At 42.0% G+C, this 18,335-nt stretch overlaps 2 protein-coding genes across 3 annotated transcripts; both read left to right on the forward strand.

Annotated features, from left to right (window-relative positions):
- The first annotated feature begins 496 nt into the window (after nt 1-496).
- Nucleotides 497-2,420, forward strand: uqcrh (ubiquinol-cytochrome c reductase hinge protein). 2 transcript variants are annotated; one of them, XM_079221028.1, is made up of 4 exons: nt 497-624; nt 887-922; nt 1,602-1,763; nt 2,200-2,420. In XM_079221028.1, the coding sequence occupies exons 1-4, from the start codon at nt 580-582 to the stop codon at nt 2,230-2,232; spliced, it is 276 nt and encodes a 91-aa protein (XP_079077154.1). In that variant the 5' UTR covers nt 497-579; the 3' UTR covers nt 2,233-2,420. The 2 variants fall into 2 exon arrangements, with proteins under 2 accessions (XP_079077154.1, XP_079077155.1); XM_079221029.1 differs by having other exon boundaries at nt 501-624; nt 890-922.
- Nucleotides 2,421-4,337: 1,917 nt separating this feature from the next.
- On the forward strand, nt 4,338-12,755 carry faah (fatty acid amide hydrolase). The gene is made up of 15 exons (XM_079221337.1): nt 4,338-4,690; nt 5,126-5,239; nt 5,543-5,683; nt 6,266-6,399; nt 6,488-6,694; nt 6,811-6,851; nt 6,987-7,111; nt 9,184-9,309; nt 9,471-9,568; nt 10,038-10,137; nt 10,273-10,316; nt 10,419-10,458; nt 10,547-10,655; nt 11,008-11,153; nt 11,938-12,755. The coding sequence occupies exons 1-15, from the start codon at nt 4,475-4,477 to the stop codon at nt 12,058-12,060; spliced, it is 1,764 nt and encodes a 587-aa protein (XP_079077463.1). The 5' UTR covers nt 4,338-4,474; the 3' UTR covers nt 12,061-12,755.
- The last annotated feature ends 5,580 nt before the right edge of the window (nt 12,756-18,335 follow it).

Raw genomic sequence — 18,335 nt, forward strand, 5'->3', positions numbered from 1 at the left:
AGACCATTAAAGTACAGTGGTGTAACACCTTAATTTAGATGGTGTAGTACTACTAATAAACATACGATGGTGGTATAGAGCTTTATAAATTTAGCCGAGGGAAATTGCACAAGTAATTTCAAAGTAAAACACATCTGTTGCTTCATTATTATTCTTTTTTTTATTGAAAACTCGCAACTTTTGTTGTGAAAAACGCTACTGAGTGAGTGGCAGGGTACATGTTAGTGTGTTTCTTACACTGTAGCATATCATGTCGGATATCTTAAAATCGTTTGAAGTGGTTATATTTCAAGTTGTACTATTGCCACAAATGTAGATAGTCTGTCGACTTCAAGCATGGCTCAAACAAAATGTATACGTCTATTTTCATTAAAGTTTTGAATCATGGCATCTTAACTTTTGTTACGTTTGATCCCACAAAATAACGGCAACAAAGTTGTTGAGCTGGTGGTTTTGTTGTGAAAGTCCGATGACCGGAAGCTGCGTGTCTAGTTTTCGCTAACTTCCGCTCTGCTCGTGTGACCTCCAACAGTCGAGATTTGACAGCCGGCCATCTGAGGACAATAACACCAAAAAGTCATGGTTTTCGAGGAGAAGATGATCACGAACGGAGAGCCCGAGGATGTTAGTTGCTCCGACATATTTAAAATAACCTTGCTAAGCCAGTAACGTTTGGTTAGCTAGCGTGCTAACACAACACGGCTAACTAAGCTGTATCATCACCAGCTTACGTTAATGGGCAGAGACATGTTGAGGCTGATTCATGCAGCGGAATTAAAATGACATTCTAGTTTGTCGTTGGTAAAGTTGTCTCTCTAAATTGTTGAATGTGTGATTCATGACAAAACAACTGCCTGGCGGTCACGTAACGTTATGTCTGTTTCAGGAGGAGGAGGAAGAAGAAGAGGAGGAAGACATGGTGGTATGTTCATTTCAAATTCACACATCAGAATGAAAATATGTTCACTGCTTCTCTGTATTATTATAGGAACACGCGTTTGATCACGAGTCTGACCGCCTTTTAATTTAATTACATTTTAATTATCAAGCGCACCAGTATTAAACTGACAGACATGAGAAACTCAAAGGTAAAACAAACAAAAAAAGACGTTACCAGTAATAAGTAAACACGGGGTCGTTTCAGGTCTTATCCTTTGCCACCCCCTCCCTCTGGAAATGTGTCTATATATACGTATACATATATATATATATATGTGTGAGGCATTTTTCTTTCTCCACATTAATCATTATTCAAAATGTATTCCTTTTTACTGGTTGGTACCAGACTTCTCTGAATCACTACTGTTTTGATGTTTTGAACCTCGAAGGAAAAAGGAGGTTGGATGTCTGGTTGTTTGTTGTCTCTTTTTTGATAAAGGGTGTTATTCCCTCTGAATGAGTTTTATCAGGCACAATGTCATGGCCATTTTGTGTGCTGTAATTTGTGGTGGTGCTGCTTCAATTATTCCAACATGTTTAGTTCATCCTGGTTGATGGCGATGGGGCAAGTGAATGCATCGTGAATCTACTGAATGTGTGTCTCTTCTTTTGATGGACACTCAACAAGGTACGTGCTCTGAATGCTGCATTATGTGTTTCAGGATCCCCTTGAAACGATGCGACAGAAGTGTGAAGCGACGGAGCACTGCATTCACTCTCACGAGCGTCTGGAGCATTGTGAGACCAGAGTTGGCTCCCGGTCTTCAACAGTGGAGGATTGCACCGAGGAGCTGTTTGACTTCCTGCATGCCCGCGACCACTGCGTAAGTATTGACATTTGCTAATTGTATCAAGCAGATAGACTAAGGATACACCACGAGGCATTTGTTATTCGTTTTCAAATAGAATGGGTAATAATATTATTTTGTCACGATAAGTTCCATTGATAAATGTGGTTTGCAAATAATTCATACAGTAGTTGACTCATGATACAAAGTTAAATGTATTCCAGACAAATGTTAATAGTTGTAGTTGTTACAGTCATTGCATCATTTTCCACAGCTTTTCCTTTAACTTAAAAATGTGCCCCACACCACCCCTCCAGTTGGCCGCATATTTTAATTGTAAAGATTAATTTTCACAGATTTGGGGATAACTGTATCAAAGAAATATGTTATTTTTACTAAACAATTTTTGCCAAACATTTGCAAGTATGACTTGCATGTAGCAGTAACTACAACTTCCTCTTGTCCTCTGTAGGTGTCCAACAAACTGTTCCATTCGGTCAAATGAAGTCCTCCCTGAAGGTTGCACAACTGGCTGATTCTTCAAATGTTATAATGAGAATATTGTATTAAATACATCCTTATGTGAATCTGCTGTATGTTGTAACTTTAAATGTACACATTACTTTATCTGTAAGTATTTAACAAGGTAGCCTGAGTCAACATTTCATTAAAGTGGATGGCTTGAAAACCTTACCTGGTGTTACAAGTTTACTTTTTGACCATATCAATACAAATTCCACTGCACACTTCATATTTAAACACTCATGCCACCTAACATACACTTAACTTTAACTTTAACTTAAACACACATGTCACTTTAACTGTTGTCTGAGCGCTTTATCTTATCTATAATTGATTTAAATATCATTGCACTGTTGCTGTCGTTGTCTGTGATTGTTGTTTGTCTTGTCTCGTCTAATGTGTAATGTATGCACCTTCCACCTAACTAAATTCCTTGTTTGTGTAAACATTCCTGGCAATAAACGGTTTCTGATTCTGATTCTGAAATTGGTAAATATGTCTTGCCATGCTGAACCTCGAGAAATGGATTCCCGTAGAGATACGTGTATATTAAGTAAGGGCCATTTTCTAAGAATGCCTCATCATAATGTATCGGCCATCATTCAGTCTGTTCTCTGCAGTTCCATCACTGTCTGGTTTGGATCCGCCACCAAACAGGACCGGTGTAACAGGCCAAATTACCCTCCGCCCAGAGTATACCCTGGGGATAAACTATCCTAGGCCAAACTATACCCAAGGTTGTAAAATAGCCTAGGCCCCTTTAACCACAGGTATCTTCCGGACTGAGGGTATACTATGGCCTGTTACACCGGAACAGACTACAACAAACTGTCAGGTATGCAGAGAAGATCATTGGTGGCAGCCTGCCCTCCATTCAGGACTTGTACCTCTCCAGAGTCAGGAAACAGGCAGGACAAATCACAGCAGGACCATCCCACCCTGGACGCAACCAGTTCCAACTCCTCCCCTCTGGTCGGGGCTACAGAGCCAACCAGTACACCAAAACCACCAGAACAGTTTCTTTCTACTGGCCATCACTGATGAACAATGAATCAGTCATAAAGCACTATTACCTCCATTTCACTGTCAGTGTTGTTGTTTTTTTTAATGTTTATATACATACATATATATACTCTTGTATATACATTTATATTTGTACATAGTAGTTATACTTTGTTGTTCTTGTTTTTTGTTGTTCTTGTTTATTTGGTGTATTTCTGTGTGTGTATGTTGAGAGCAATGCAATTGAGAGAAATCCAGAGTCAAATTACTTCATACATGGCCAATAAAGCTGATTCTGATTCTGAAGTGGGGGCAAATGATGTAATTAAATAAAACAGTTGATCAAAGTGTGGCTATCTGTTGGCGAAACAGGATCCGTTGTCTTGCATCTTTCTTTCTATCTTTCTTTTTTTAAGGGACCATGTACAGTTCAAACATACATGTCACCATTTGTACCAGATTATAGCTTCAGCTAATTTGCATCTGTATTCCCTTGACAGGTCATAACAAACATAACACAATAGCAAACAGTACAGGATGAAAGACACAACACAACAGTATACGTGGTGAGAACAACACACAATAAGACACACAATACAAAGCTACAGAGCAGCACATTCAAGTAGTAAAAAAAACAAAATAATCTACAGATCTGGTTAGACTTTGTAGCCTGACCTCAACCTGAACTCCACAAGCACCTACAACTTTACTGTGTCAAATAAACAATTTAAATGAGTGACAAAATAAAGTTGCCTGTAAAACTATCATCCCTGCCTTTTTAAAAAAAAAAAAATTAATTATAAGAATTTCTAAAAACTAGATAAACCCTCCTGCATACACTGGTTTGCCAGCTGAGGAATGTGGAGCATTTTAGAAGAAAACACAAAAACACATTTTGGGGGTATCGTTCAGATTGAAAGGCTCCTTCGAGGCAGCGATGGCGCCCTCTACACTGCAACTGAGGAAAAGCCTTCAGCTCCGGTTTCTCCTCCGGCGGTAGTTTGCTCCGCCACTCGCGGTGAGCTCCGCTATGAATATGTAACCAGCAAGCCGCACCCATCTGTTGATTTTATCGCTCTGGTAAATGAACCACTCCGGCCAGGGATGCATTGTTTAACGACACCCGCCTGTTGGTTTTAGCGCCAGTTACCCGACGGTCATTGGGGAGCGAGTCAAGCGAAGAAGAAGACTAAGAAGAAGAAGAAGAAGAAGTAGTAGTAGTCATGGACAACGTGAAAGAGTTCCTGCAGGGACTGAGGCTCGACGGCCGGACGGCGGCTCTGGTGACGGGTGCCGCGTGCGGCGCGGGAGCTCTGCTGGCGCTCGTGCAGAAGGTCCACCGGCACCAGGCGGCGAAGGAGAAGATGCAGAGAGCCCGGAACCGGAGAGCCGACGGCCTGCGGCGGGCCGAGCAGGCGGTGCGGCAGTACAAGAAGTCGGTGAGCAGGGGAAGTTATCACACACTTTGAAGTGTTTTCTGTTAGTTCAGACCTACACGGTCATGCAGTTTTTGGACGTGAATTTCACGTGACATCAGTTTGTTGTAAACACGTTTACGAGCTTACGAAATGTTAAAACTGCCATTGTCTATTTTCATCGCAGGCATTTTTTTCTGCTTGACATAGCAGGTGGCGGCGCTCATCAATAACATGTTGCTTTTAATAGAGGATGTCTTGCGTCATGTAATGTTGAAGTGAAGTATCAGGGTCATGTCTGCTGTCAGTTGTTCAACACCTCTGCTTCCACACAGTATTTGTTCTTCTTGCTGGTCTGGTTAACGTGTGTGTGTGTGTGTGTGTGTGTGTGTGTGTGTGTGTGTGTGTGTGTGTGTGTGTGTGTGTGTGTGTGTGTGTGTGTGTGTGTGTGTCCTCCAGCATCCAGGGACCGACTCTGCTCTCATCTTGGCGATGTCTCTGTCTGAGTTGACAAACAGCCTGCAGGATGGCTCGCTGAGCCCTGAGGACGTGTTTTACTCTTACATGGAAAAGGTTCAAAACCAAAATAACACCAACCATTTTTCACATATATCGCAGAACAATCATGTACAGTATGTACATATTCTTTTTTAAATTTTTGAACAGCCTATAGAGCAGTGTTATAATTGAAAGTTATCATCTCAGAAATGAATGAATCATTAACTTTACAAGGGACTTGCGTTATCAAGTACATATTTAGCTACGTGTTTGCACATTTCTTATTTGATTTTCATGCTCTACTACACCAGGATTTTGGAGGAAAGGCAGTCATACAAACCCGTCTCTGCTGTTTTTTGTTTATTTTCTTCCCCACAGACTCTGGATGTAAACAAAGATCTGAACTGCTGCACAGGGATCTTGTTGGAGAGCTTTGACCAGCTGAAAACTGTTGCTTCCAAGAAGGAAGGTCTCTTGTATGGCGTTCCAGTTAGCATCAAAGAAAACTTCTCATACAAGGTATTTTATAGGTGTTTATTGCCTGCATCTTTTAGATAGATGGTGATGGGGAGATGGAGGGGTGCACATAACGGCAGCATGAACGCACTACAATAAGGCACATTTAAAAAGAGTCAGCAGCAAGATTATAGGCGGACAATGGAGGTGTGTTGCTGTGCTATTGGACAGAAGTGACAGCTGAGAATGCGGTTGACAGCCCCAAACACTGAGAGCAAGGAAATTATGAGTGAGGATTTGTGATGGAGGAGTAAACGCCAGGATATATGATATATGTGGCTGATGCTTAGAGTAGCCGTCCTGCGACCACAAGGTTCACGGTTTGATCCCTGGTCTCCTCATAGTTCGCATGTCGAAGTGTCCTTGAGCAAGACACTGAACCCAGAGTTACGCCTCACGGCAGCACACTGCTCCCTAATCACTAAGGATGAGTTACATGCAGAGAATAATTCCATCTAAATTTCAACTATTGGTGACTAGATTGCAGGAGGTGGCAGCAGTGTGTGCAGTCCGGGATCAGTTGGTCTTATTTGAGACAGCATGGTTTATGTATTTACCTTGCCTGTGTCTACTTTACACCACCAGAATCATGACTCTTCTTGCGGCGTCCTTGTTCATCTGGAGCAGCCTGCCGAGGAGGACAGCGTGATAGTGGAAGTTCTGAAGAGACAAGGAGCTATTCCCTTCGTGAAAACCAACCTGCCCCAAGCGCTATTAAAGTAAATTATTTCTTAAAGAAGCTATCCGCCAGATAAGATGTGACACAACAAAGTGCGCAATTAAATGTGTTACTTTTTTATTTCTTAGTTACGACTGCAGTAACCCCATCTATGGGCAGACCGTGAACCCCCACAACCTCCAGAAGACCCCCGGGGGCTCGTCCGGCGGGGAGGGGGCTCTCGTCGGGGGAGGAGGCTCCGTGCTCGGTTTCGGTAGTGATGTGGGAGGCAGCATCCGGATTCCAAGCTCATTCTGTGGGATCTGTGGCTTAAAGCCAACAGGAGGTCGGCTAAGGTGAGCGTCTCCGCTTCAGTCAGTCATTTGGACGGTCAATGCACAGTCATGACATTTTGTGCCACGTGTTGATATTGGCTTTGTTTTATATGATGTATTTCTTTGTGTCTTGTTAGTTCACGCGGTATACACCCTATTTATCGAGGACAGAAATCAGGTACGTTACAGGTGTAATTTTAAATATATATTTTTAAATCTCACGTACCCCCATTTGAGAACCACTGGCCTACATACTACGTGTGGTGTCTGAAAAACGTGCTCACCTTTTTTTATTTTTTTATTATGAAATTAGTGGTGTCATGTCCCGGACCCATGGCGAGGGATGTGGACAGTCTGGCTCTGGGTATGCAGGCATTGCTCTGTGACCACATGTTTTCTTTGGACCCCACTGTTCCACCCGTTCCTTTCAATCAGCAGGTGTGTACACTACAAAACAAAAAAAATGACATGTTTTAAGGGGGATTATGCACCCGACTGTTTCCTGCAGGCTCCTCGGCCAATAAACAGTCCGGCACATAACCCTCTGTAAAATGAGAATTGTGGATTTTTACACAGATTAAACATTATTACCTGTTTGTTATTGAGGTTACGAGGTGGTGATTGGCGGATTTCTTTTACCAACTGACAGCCAATCTTGCTGTTTCCCGTCTCTATGCTAACTAGCTCCAGCTACATATTTAGCATTTGCACACACTTGAGAGAGAGATATCAATTTTCTCATCTCACTTGTGGCAAGAAAGCAAATAAGTGTACTTCTCCAAGGTTGAGGGGTAATGTTACAGCATACAATGATAATTCAAGTCAAGTTTATTTATAGATCACATTTAAAAACAACAAGCATTGACGAGTTTTTAGTCCGTGGGGTGGAGAGCAGTGATTGATAATCAGCTCTGAGGGGTCCGGAGGTTGAACAAGGGGATCAATGGCTCAATCCCAATCTCCACCCTTACGGACTCACAGACTTTGAGGTTTTGGACCAATAATGTAGCCTGGTGCTAGTCCATGCAGTGTTTAAAAATCAAATAAAAGAATCCTATAATCTATTTTAAATGAAAGTGTGAATAATTATGTAAAAGGTATCCCCTCAAAGGGTAAAATTGCTATATCAGTCAAATGAGATATTGCTTTCCCAAATCGTTGAGCCCAAGCTCTGAATCTACCACAGCAAACACTTTGGGACAAACGGGAACCGTATCACTAACTTCAGCAATCCTAATCGCTAATGCTCTTGGTGCTGAATGGGAACACGTCCTTTTAGAGAGGTTCAAAGGTCACAGATCACTTTAGGGATGTACAGAGATGACTTTGAGATCATCGATGCGTTTCCTTTTCTACAGCTGTGAAATCTGGAATGACTTATTATACCAGTTTTCTGACAAAAAAACAAAACCGAAGTTTACTTTCTAGCTAACAGAGATGTTTGTGTGCTTCATAATGTTGTCTCGTCTTACAGTGAGTGAGGAAAGGGGAAAGGGGAAAGCTCCCGTGGGTTTTGCAGCCTGTTTACAAAATGAGGAATGTGCTATAAAGAGTCGGATTCAGCTATACAATGTGCAGGGGCAACATAAAGGATCATTATTATCCATGTTTGTATTGATTTTTCTTTTCTTTTTTTCTTTTAGCATAGGTTAAAAAAACACAAACACAAAACACATCAGACTTGAGAGGGTGGAGTTGAGGTCAATATGGCTTACTCAGCTAGGGGAACGTTACATGGTCATCCATTCATTATTCCACAAAATCTGTTCGTAAGGGTTTTATGTATCTCACCCACCTGTCCCAGAGTTGAATAAACACATTTCTCTGAAGGCGAAGGGAAAAGGTTATCCTTTCCATAACACAGATGTCGTTTACGACATCTATCCACATCTAAAATCAAATTTTCCTAAGAATATTGTAGAAAATTGCAGGGGCACGGCAGTGTTAATTATGCTTTTTAATGTGAAATGCACCAAATATTTTTTGGTGCATTTCCATTGAAATGTACACATTTCTAACTAGTCCTAAGTTAATATTGAGAGGTTCCCTTCTCTTTCCCATTTTTCCTTAACATATACTGCAGTGTGTTTTGTTGTTGTTGTTGTTGTCGTCATAAGGCCTTTGTAGAATCTAGAGATAATTCCCTTTTGAATCATTTTGGTAGGCACTGAGAAATATTCTCTGTATTGGCTCATCAAGTTCAGTTGTATTTCTAACAAAGCACAGACTGTGTGGACACACTGATCCTCATAAAAGGATATAAAAGGATATAAAAGGACCACGAGTAGATAAAGCTCAGGGACGTTTAAGCGCACAGATTAAAGCTATAGTTCATCGTCAGTAGCAGTTCACCCATTCCTTTACCGTAGATAAGAACTAAGCTAGCCGGGAAGATAAACAGAAAAACTTTCCACAGATATGTCCTAGTTATGTACAAAACAATTAAACTGTGTGTTTCCACCCAGATGTCCACCGACTGATCTGACCGAATGAAAATGTCTTGTCCTCAGATATACCAGAGCTCCAAACCTCTCAGGATCGGTTACCTAGAAAACGACGGCTACATACAACCGACTCCAAGCATGACCCGAGGCGTCAGAGAGGTCAAAGCTCTGTTGGAGCAAGCAGGGCACACCGTAAGACACACACACACACACACACACACACACACACACACACACACACACACACACACACACACACACACGCACACACCATATGATCTATGGCCACATGAAATATGTGATATGGGCTTTTGTGTTTAATACACTTACTTGTTTCCCCTCTCTGTCTGTAGTTGGTGCCCTACAGCCCTCTGAAGATCAACTACGCTATGTATGAACTTATTATGAAGGGTATCCTAGCAGACGGAGGTGCTAGCCTGATTGAAAAACTGTGAGTTGACGTTCCAGGTCATTTGATAATTGTGTGTAATTGAAGTGTTTTTTAGAACTATAGTGCAAAACTTTGCACATGCATCACAAGTGCAGATACTTGTCATCTGATATGAGCGCCTCAAGATAAATAATTGGCGCAACAAGGTGAAACAATTAAAAGGGCACTAGTCGAACCTCAAACAGCAGAAAACAATGCAGAAAATGGTTAAAAATAGGAAAATAGGTTTGATTCATCAGCTTAAAATTCCCTTGATTGTGACATCTAGGGATTGTGGAAAAAATGATCATGTGACCATTGCAAGAGACCATGTCAAGCTGTGGGAACACATCGTTTATCAAATGAATGCGAAGTGTCTAATATTTCATCTCCAGCACGACGCACTCTGAGTGAAATGTTTTGACCATATTATAATCCCCTTGAACAGATTATGTTGTGTGCCAATGATCCCTTATTGTATCTATTGAAGGGAGGGGAACCCTCTGGACCCTTGTCTCGGACCACAGGTTATACCGTGCTATTTTCCTACGTGGTTGAAGAAAACCCTCTCCTTCCTCCTCAAGCCCCTGGTGAGTTCCCTCCCTCTGTGACAGACATGCAGAAATACAGACCAAAGAAAATGTCCTTTGCAGCTCTTTTATAAAACAGTTTCTGTGTGATTGAACACTTGGAGTGTGTTTTTAAGTCTTGCTTGTTTTTGGCAGTCTCCTCGTGGCTCTGCCATCTTAAATTCCATCTGTGGAGTTGGGTGAGAAAGTTGTTCTGATGTTTTTGCACTTCAGGTTTTGTTGCTCACACATTGCATCTAATGCTCAAACATTCGCTGATTCTTTCTCCTCCTTGTTTTTAGATCTGTTCAAGATCTGTGGAAGCAGCACAGCGCTGTGGAGGTACTGGTAGTGGTCAGCTCATGATACTCATGCATGAATGAATGAATGCATACACTGGGGACATTGAATTATCTTGTATTTTCACAAGGACTACATTCATGAAACCATATCCGAGTGGAGAAGACTCAACATAGACGTGCTGTTGTGCCCCATGATCGGACCAGCCTACAACTTCTACTACTGCGGCAAGATTACCAGTAAGGAACGTGTGTGTGTGTGTGTGTGTGTGTGTGTGTGTGTGTGTGTGTGTGTGTGTGTGTGTGTGTGTGTGTGTGTGTGTGTGTGTGTGTGTGTGTGTGTGTGTGATACGAGATATAATACTGTACATTCATCCATCCATCCATTTTCTATATTTTAATAGTATTGTTTAGAGATGTTCTGTCTTGGCTGATAGTTTCTGTAAATGATGGACGGCTGTTATTAGCATAGAAACTGAGCTGTTGTAGCCAAAGAGCTCTGGAGCCATTTACCTGAATGATACTCATAATAACTGTATCAAACCCAGTGTACGACACTGAATAACCTGCTGCTATTTCTCTCTACTTCCAGCTGTTCTTTCTAACACGATGATTTACAATCTCCTCAACTTTCCCGCCGGCGTCGTTCCTGTTTCAACGGTGACGGCAAAGGATGAGGTGGAACTCCGGCACTATGAGGGCAACTTTAATGACTACTGGGACAAGCTGTTCAAAAAGGTAAGAAACACCTGTCGGAGAGATTGCTGATACCAAATGATATGATACGGTAGTTGGTATGATACAGCCCGAAAAAAATACTAGTTTTTTTTCTTCTTCTTGAAGCTGTAATGTGTTTTAAACGGAGAGACTTGAGCCTATTTCCTCACTTCCCCCCCAAACTTGAACAGCGAATGGCACTGTCTAGAGCCCGTGTTTGGTTTGTCCATTCTGGGCTACTGTATTCCATTACTGCTAATAAATCCCCCTAAATGTTACACACTGTTCCTTTTAGTAACACTTTTTTGTTGCTGGCGGTGACTCATTCATTTACAGGCACGAAAACAAACCCCACATTGTTGAGCATGAGGCGGCAGAAACAAGCCTAACGTGTTTCCACTTGTGTGCTTTGTTTGTTAAACCGTTGCTGATTGATTTGCTGATTACTCAAAAGAGGCAACGACGACAACTTGTGTTTTGCATTGACTTTTATATTTAAGTAGAGTAGAGCTCACGATTCACTTTTTTTTTTCTTGGAAATTATAAACTGTAAAAAAAATTTCAGTGCGGTGAATGAATGCCAATAAACAACTTCAGATATTCTAATATGAAATGATATCAGTAGATTGCTACTATTTGTAACACATGCCACCCTTCTGACCCGGCCCTGAACTTCAGTCTCTGGCCGTTTAGGCATCTATCTTCAACGCGTAGTTCCACAGCTGGTCAGTAGATGGAGCCAGAGGACTGTGGTGCTTGTGGTTTGCTGTCTGTTGACTGACTGGATGATGCGTTTGTGTTGAAGGCTGTCGCTGGAGGCGAGGGTCTGCCTGTGGCGGTGCAGTGTGTCGCCCTGCCCTGGCAGGATGAGCTCTGCCTGCGCTTCATGAAGGAGGTGGAACAGCTGGTCAAACAGAGCAGAAAGTAAAGCCCGGAGGACTCAGGTGGGGCTGCTGCCTTCAGGGGCTTCAGGATGAATTAGCTTTGAGCACACTGTAAATATAGCAAGCAATACCTGTTAAGGGAATTAAGACAAAATAGAATGTGCGTGTGTAAAGTTAACACAAATTAAGATTGCTTTAGAAAATGTATTTGAGTATTTAAAAACATTTTTGTTGAACATAATCATGTTAACTGATTGAGAAAGTTCACTCCTTCTTTGTTTAATTATGTCATTAACAAACAACAATTAACATATTGTTTCATTTGTATTGTACATATAACATAAACTTAGGCATTTCAATAATCCTGTTGCTTTAAAATTAGGAGGCTAACTGAAATTGCTATGATCAGATGATCATTATGTTTGGTTTTTGTGAAACTCAGCATCCTGTTTGGACTTTGGTAGGTATGAAATATGCCAAGTCCTTGCTTTGTTTTTCCTCTGCTGGCTTTGTTTAATATGTCACGCAGTATAGCGTGAACAGACACTACATGTTTTAGAAGAAATTGAAATTACATCACCATTAGCAAGCAAGTGCTGAAAATAATGTTGAAAATTAGGATTTACATGAAAACAGAAAGTGATCTCTCCTCAATCAATGATTGTCTCTTTCCAAGAACTGACAGCTTTCTGTGATGTGATGACCAAGGATGAAATAAAGTAACTGATTTATCAGAGGAGCCGCTGTGTGTGCAGTTATTAATTTCCACAATAGAAATGTGTAAAATCACTTTTCAGGAGTTGGTACAAGTCGCAGCGTCGTGATCGTGCTTCATCACGACTACTTTTGTGATGTACCCTTTTTGAATTGATGTGTCCAGCTTTTAAAACCTGTACAGCTAACATGTTGTCGTTGTTGAATATTTACCGAACTGACTTCATGAAGTGCGATGCACCTTCAAGGCATCCGGCAGCTGTGAGGGCACACAATCTCTTTCTTTGCCTTCTTTATCTTCCTCCTCCACCTCTCCCTCTCCATCACTGTGCCAGAGATGAGCGCAGATCATTTTCATTCCTATTGTGAGTGATTGTTGCACTGATGCCTTAACAGGAAACAAAAAAGAGATAAAGGTGACTAATGACACATGGCGCCTCCATCTACAAGGCCAGCGCACCATGTCGTCATATTGTGATTACCCCGCGCTATTGTAAATATGTGTTTCTGTTGGGTTTACATAAATTTACATACGTTTTAAAACTCTCCTGGGATGGGAAACCATTAGGGACAATGTTAGTGTTTTCCATTACAATCGCCCACGTTTGCACTGCTGTCTCATTGAATGGAAATGGCCGTGTGCGTGCGGTAGAGGAAGGAGGGCACATTAGACGAGGAGGGGAGCTGGAATTGAGAGGTTGTTCTTAGCATTATCTGTGGCACATAGAGAGGGAGAGAGTGTGGCTCTCGCTGTGCCACTCAGTCAGGGAGCATTAAGCCTTAAGAGGCAGTGAAGAGACTCAGGTCTTCAGAGGGAACTTGACATTGTTCATAAATCCCTCAGGAGCTGAGACAGAAGTAGTGACACACACACACACATGCACAAAGTTGGTCTTTAAATTGCCCCATTCAATACATTTACCAATTACAATATTGGCTGTCATGTGCATTACATCACATATCAAAATCAATTTAAATGTTATTAATATACAGTAGCACTTACAAAACATCACAGAGGATCAAAGCACGAGTGATGAAGTGCAAAGCACTCTGCTTTCCAAGTTCAATGCCCATATTTAAAAGAAACCATGGTGACTATCTAAACTCAGATTTGTCCCATTATTCTTAATATCTAAATTCAGATACATGATAATAATAATAATGCATTTCATTTTTATCGCACTCTTCCTTCAAAGAATCCCAGAGTGCCACATATATAGTAAAAACAAATAAAACCGATTTAAAACATAGATAAAGCAACCCATAAAAATAAAAAAAAATAGGAATGTAATAGCTACCAATAAATTAACTCAAGGTAAAAAATGCCTTCTTGAATAAAAAGGTTTTTAGGCCAGTCTTAGAAGAGTTCAGTGTCTGAGTTGCCCTCAGGTGGTCAGGGAGACCGTTCCACAAGCGTGGCGCCGCCGAGCAAAAGGCCCGGTCGCCCAAGGTGCGGAGCTTGGTGTTGGGAACCCGAAGGAGCGAGCGGCCTGTGGATCTGAGGGTGCGGGTGGATGATAGTAGCATAAAACACATTCATGTGACTTTAAACGTCTAAAACATGTCAGGTTGTAATGAAAATGGTCCTCATGTCGTGCTTTCTGGCTCATTGTCACAACTTAGCGGGACACTTGAATAGAACGGAGCCATCGTTAATGTTTTTATTAACGCCTGTGCGTTATGCCAAAATGTGGAAGAAAAGGCATATTTCACAAACAACAGAAGACAGTGAGCCACGTCTACATATTGATAAGGGATCTTTCATTGGTGATGGAGGGGAAAGACAAGTATGTACATACTTACACATGTACTGTATATGTTGGCGTGTGTGCATATACACCTGTCACATAATAGATCCAAAATGATGTTTTGATATTTGCTGGATCTTTTGCTGGAGTTACTATGGTTTCAAATCCATTGCTGGGACATTCAGTAAGTTGCAACAATAAAACAACAGACCAAAGCCCTCTATGATTGTTATAGTCGCATCAAACTCTCCATAATTTATGAAGCCGTGCTTCAGCGAACTGAAGTGTTTAAAGTTACATTAACGATGTCAACATTAGATAAATTGTCTCCTTGTAATGTGAAAGCGTTGCTATACTGTTGATCCCACTTATAATCAACACCCAATTATTCAAACCTTTACAATGGCTCCAATGTCTCGCTGCATAATTCTAGAATACTTGTTTTCTTCTTTTTACCGTTCACTGATGTTATGTGACAAGAAGTTTTATTAGTATCAACATTATCTGAAAGAAAACTTTGTGAATGTTACGATGTAGTCATGATGCTGAAAATGTGATCCAGGATTTAAGTTTAGAAAGTGTGTATGCGCTATAATGAAAGAGTTTGGGAAGTTGGATGCAAAGGGCACATGGCCAAAGATCAGCCTGTTGTAATCATACGCAGAAGCACCCAACAGCCCTGTCAGGCCAAGGTGCTCTTCTCATGTAACGTCTCATTGATAAGAGCAGCAAACACCTCATTTACAGGAACCTTAGGCTATAAGATCAGGTACTTTAAAAGCCATCCAAACACATTCAGACTCTGCCTGTGTGCCAGCAAATAAAACACCTTGATATCGCCCCAACTAAACTAGGATGATTCTGTCTTAATGTCCCATTTCAGGGACCAAGGAGTCCATAGTCTTTATGGCTCCACAGAAATGCCGGTAGTAATGTTTGACACAGCTGGGCTCCTGTCTTTCAGATGATCAAAGTGACAAGTTCAGCCTGCAACCAGAGCCACTTACAGGAGACATCAAGAAGCAGCAAGATTGGCAGCTTTCAGGTCTTTGGTCCATTTCATCAGCCATTACTATACTAGCAGAGGCGACGTGCTGTGGAGGACTAGTCGGAGGAGGGGAAGGCAGATTAACAGACAGCTGATACAGGTGTATAGGCGGTATCAAACAGCAGCTCTGTCAATACAGCAGGCTCCAAATTTCTACAGAAGAGGCTGGGATCCCCAAAGTATGCCCACCGGTTTCACTATGACGGGATTAACTTGGAGCTTCGTATGATTTTCGCAGATTCTGTGACTCAACAATTCGGTGATCCACGTTCTATCGGCTTTAAAGGCCCCTATCCCAAGTTTCAAAAGCTTACCCTTCGGACAAGGGACACTCTTTTTCTCCCATGCGGTTCCGCTTCCCCCTTTTTGCTGCATTCAGTTGTTCATCAAACCCCCGCGTCCTCGCCAGCTCTCCCATCCTCCCTTCCCTGCACATCTGCTAGGTTTGAGTTTTCCTTTCTTCCCTCCAGCGCCTTGCTTGGCCCAAGGCCCTTATAGCCAAATTGGTTTACATTGGAGAGATAAATGCTCTGCAAATGCGCTTAAACACGTACAGTAAAAAATGCAGACAGTGCGTGTCAGGATTATCACCCAAGTCAGGGGGAGAAAGGAGAACGTCTCTGTAGCACAAAGCTGGGGAGCCAGAGTGAAGCCTGCAGATATAGTCCGTCTCATCCACTTCTCAGGAGAAAGAGAGGAGGATTTAGCATTTGCATGCTAGTCTGTAATTCCTGGCATTATATAACTTGTCGCCAACAATCAAACTCCTGTGGTATTGTGAAAGTATTGTTTCACATGGGTGAGCAAAGTGTGGAGTTACACTCTTGGGGGAAGGGGTTTTGGTGCATGCAACATGGAGACAGTTGGTCCAAGATGCACGGTAGAGACCACCCCATAAGCCCACTGAACAACTGCTCTGCAACACAACCTCTGGTCCAAATATAGAAGGTGCACCCCAAAATCCTCTCAAAATATTTCAGCTTATAGAGCACAAATGACTCACCTGAACTTGGCGAGTGATATGTGTAAAGAGGCTGATCCAGCGGCACGAAAGCAGAGGAAAGAAAACACAAATGTGTGCAGCCAGACGTCTGCTGTAAAATTCATAGATTCACATGTGGAATATTGTGAGATATATTTCATTGTAAATGCATCACATTTGAAATGTGGTTTCACAACCTCTTAAAATATCTAAAAATCAAACTTTCAGACATTTTGTTGAATATAATTTATTCGAGTATATTTGAAAATCCCATGTGCCATAAGAAAATTTGGACATGACATTTTTGACAAAGCAGCTGTACTTTCCTATTTATTACTCAAACAGGAAGAACAATATGGTGCATTTGTTGAAACTATTCATATAGCTGCGGATGAGTATGTGGTGTATTAGTGACGGCAGCAGGACGGTGTATGTGTTATTGACTCAAAATACACAACCATTTTAATCGCAATGTGGTTTTTTTTTTTTATAGATTTTAGACATCAGTGTTAGTCTATAACAGGCTTTGGCTACACAGAGAATACTTGCTAGCAAGATCAATTATTGTTTTCGGTCTTTAAATGGGAATTGTTACTTCAATGAAATAAGATAAACTAATCACAACATGGAGCCACCGTGTCCTCAAATGAGCCCACAGGAACACTTGACACTCCTACTAAGTGACCTACTGTCATTATGTGAAAGAGGTCTCACTCGGTGAAGACCGGTCGGGCTCATACAGACCAACTGGATCCTAAATATTCAGGAAACGGCGTTCTCCCTTTCCTCCCACCTGCTGCTGCTGCTGTCACACACAGCTGCTGTCCCTGTCCACTAGCATCAATGTAAAACCCCTCCACATGCACTGCCATAGGGATTTGGGTGTAAAACTTCCAAAAAAAAGAACCCCCCTGTCCCCTCCCAAAAAAATAGACCCCTTTTTCTCATCACCACGACCGGCCCCTCCCTCCAAATCAACGCCGTCCCCCCTCAGACCTCTCAACACAAAGCCCTCAGTGCAAACCCAGCAGCACAGAAATCATAGCACACCATTCAATCATTGTTTTTTCCCCTCTCTCACCCCTTTTATGGTCCCACTAAAGGTTTTAGCCGGGCAGAGAAGGAGGGCTGTCACTGAGGAAACCTTAGCCCATTGATGAAGTGACAGGAGCTGCCAGAATATGATCCTAATCCTGTTTCCAGCATTCTTTTAGCCCGCTGGCATCGCAATTCCTCCACACATTCTCTGAGCTGTCAACTAGGAAAATCCCTCTAATAGCGCATTGCCGAGATACACATCAAAGAGCTCCTGGAAACCTTCAGCGGCTTAGCTGCCATAGACACACTCGCACACACTTTCTCACACACACACTCGCACACAAACACAGAATTCCCATTACCTTACACCAATATGATCTTTCCGAGCACACACAACCAAGACGCTCATGACAAATTGACCACATATTTAGTATGCTTGAGAAAAAAAAAGAGAAGGCCCGAGGGCGTCTTTGCAGCTCTGAAATGATGTGTATGCACTGTAACCTGCCCCATCCGAAACCACCCACCCCTCTCACCTCCTTTTCTCCTGTAAGACAGTGATATAATCTTTACGGTCATGGAGCGAGAAAGCGGGAAAAGACCAGGAAAAAAAAAAAACAGGTGTCTGAACTTCGCTGACTCCAGGAACCCTTTCAGTCCCATTTTATCTCATTCTATTCTTACTTAATCCATCGATATCCCAACCGAAGGTAATCTTCTTATGGCAAAGCATTCTGTTTCGGTGCAGCCAAACCTCGGCTGACAGGGTGGGGGAAGAGGGGCGCTGCA

This window comes from Taurulus bubalis (assembly GCF_910589615.1).
Source record: "Taurulus bubalis genome assembly, chromosome: 7".
Classification (NCBI taxonomy): domain Eukaryota; kingdom Metazoa; phylum Chordata; class Actinopteri; order Perciformes; family Cottidae; genus Taurulus; species Taurulus bubalis.

Excerpts from the sequence above, each read along its gene's own strand:
- uqcrh (XM_079221028.1), top strand. The coding sequence starts at position 580 with ATGGTTTTCGAGGAGAAGATGATCACGAACGGAGAGCCCGAGGAT. Across the intron at positions 923-1,601 it reads AAGAGGAGGAAGACATGGTG|GATCCCCTTGAAACGATGCG; the intron begins GTATGTTCATTT and ends TATGTGTTTCAG. Across the intron at positions 1,764-2,199 it reads TGCATGCCCGCGACCACTGC|GTGTCCAACAAACTGTTCCA; the intron begins GTAAGTATTGAC and ends TGTCCTCTGTAG.
- faah (XM_079221337.1), top strand. The coding sequence starts at position 4,475 with ATGGACAACGTGAAAGAGTTCCTGCAGGGACTGAGGCTCGACGGCCGG. Across the intron at positions 4,691-5,125 it reads TGCGGCAGTACAAGAAGTCG|CATCCAGGGACCGACTCTGC; the intron begins GTGAGCAGGGGA and ends TGTGTCCTCCAG. Across the intron at positions 10,317-10,418 it reads AATTCCATCTGTGGAGTTGG|ATCTGTTCAAGATCTGTGGA; the intron begins GTGAGAAAGTTG and ends CCTTGTTTTTAG.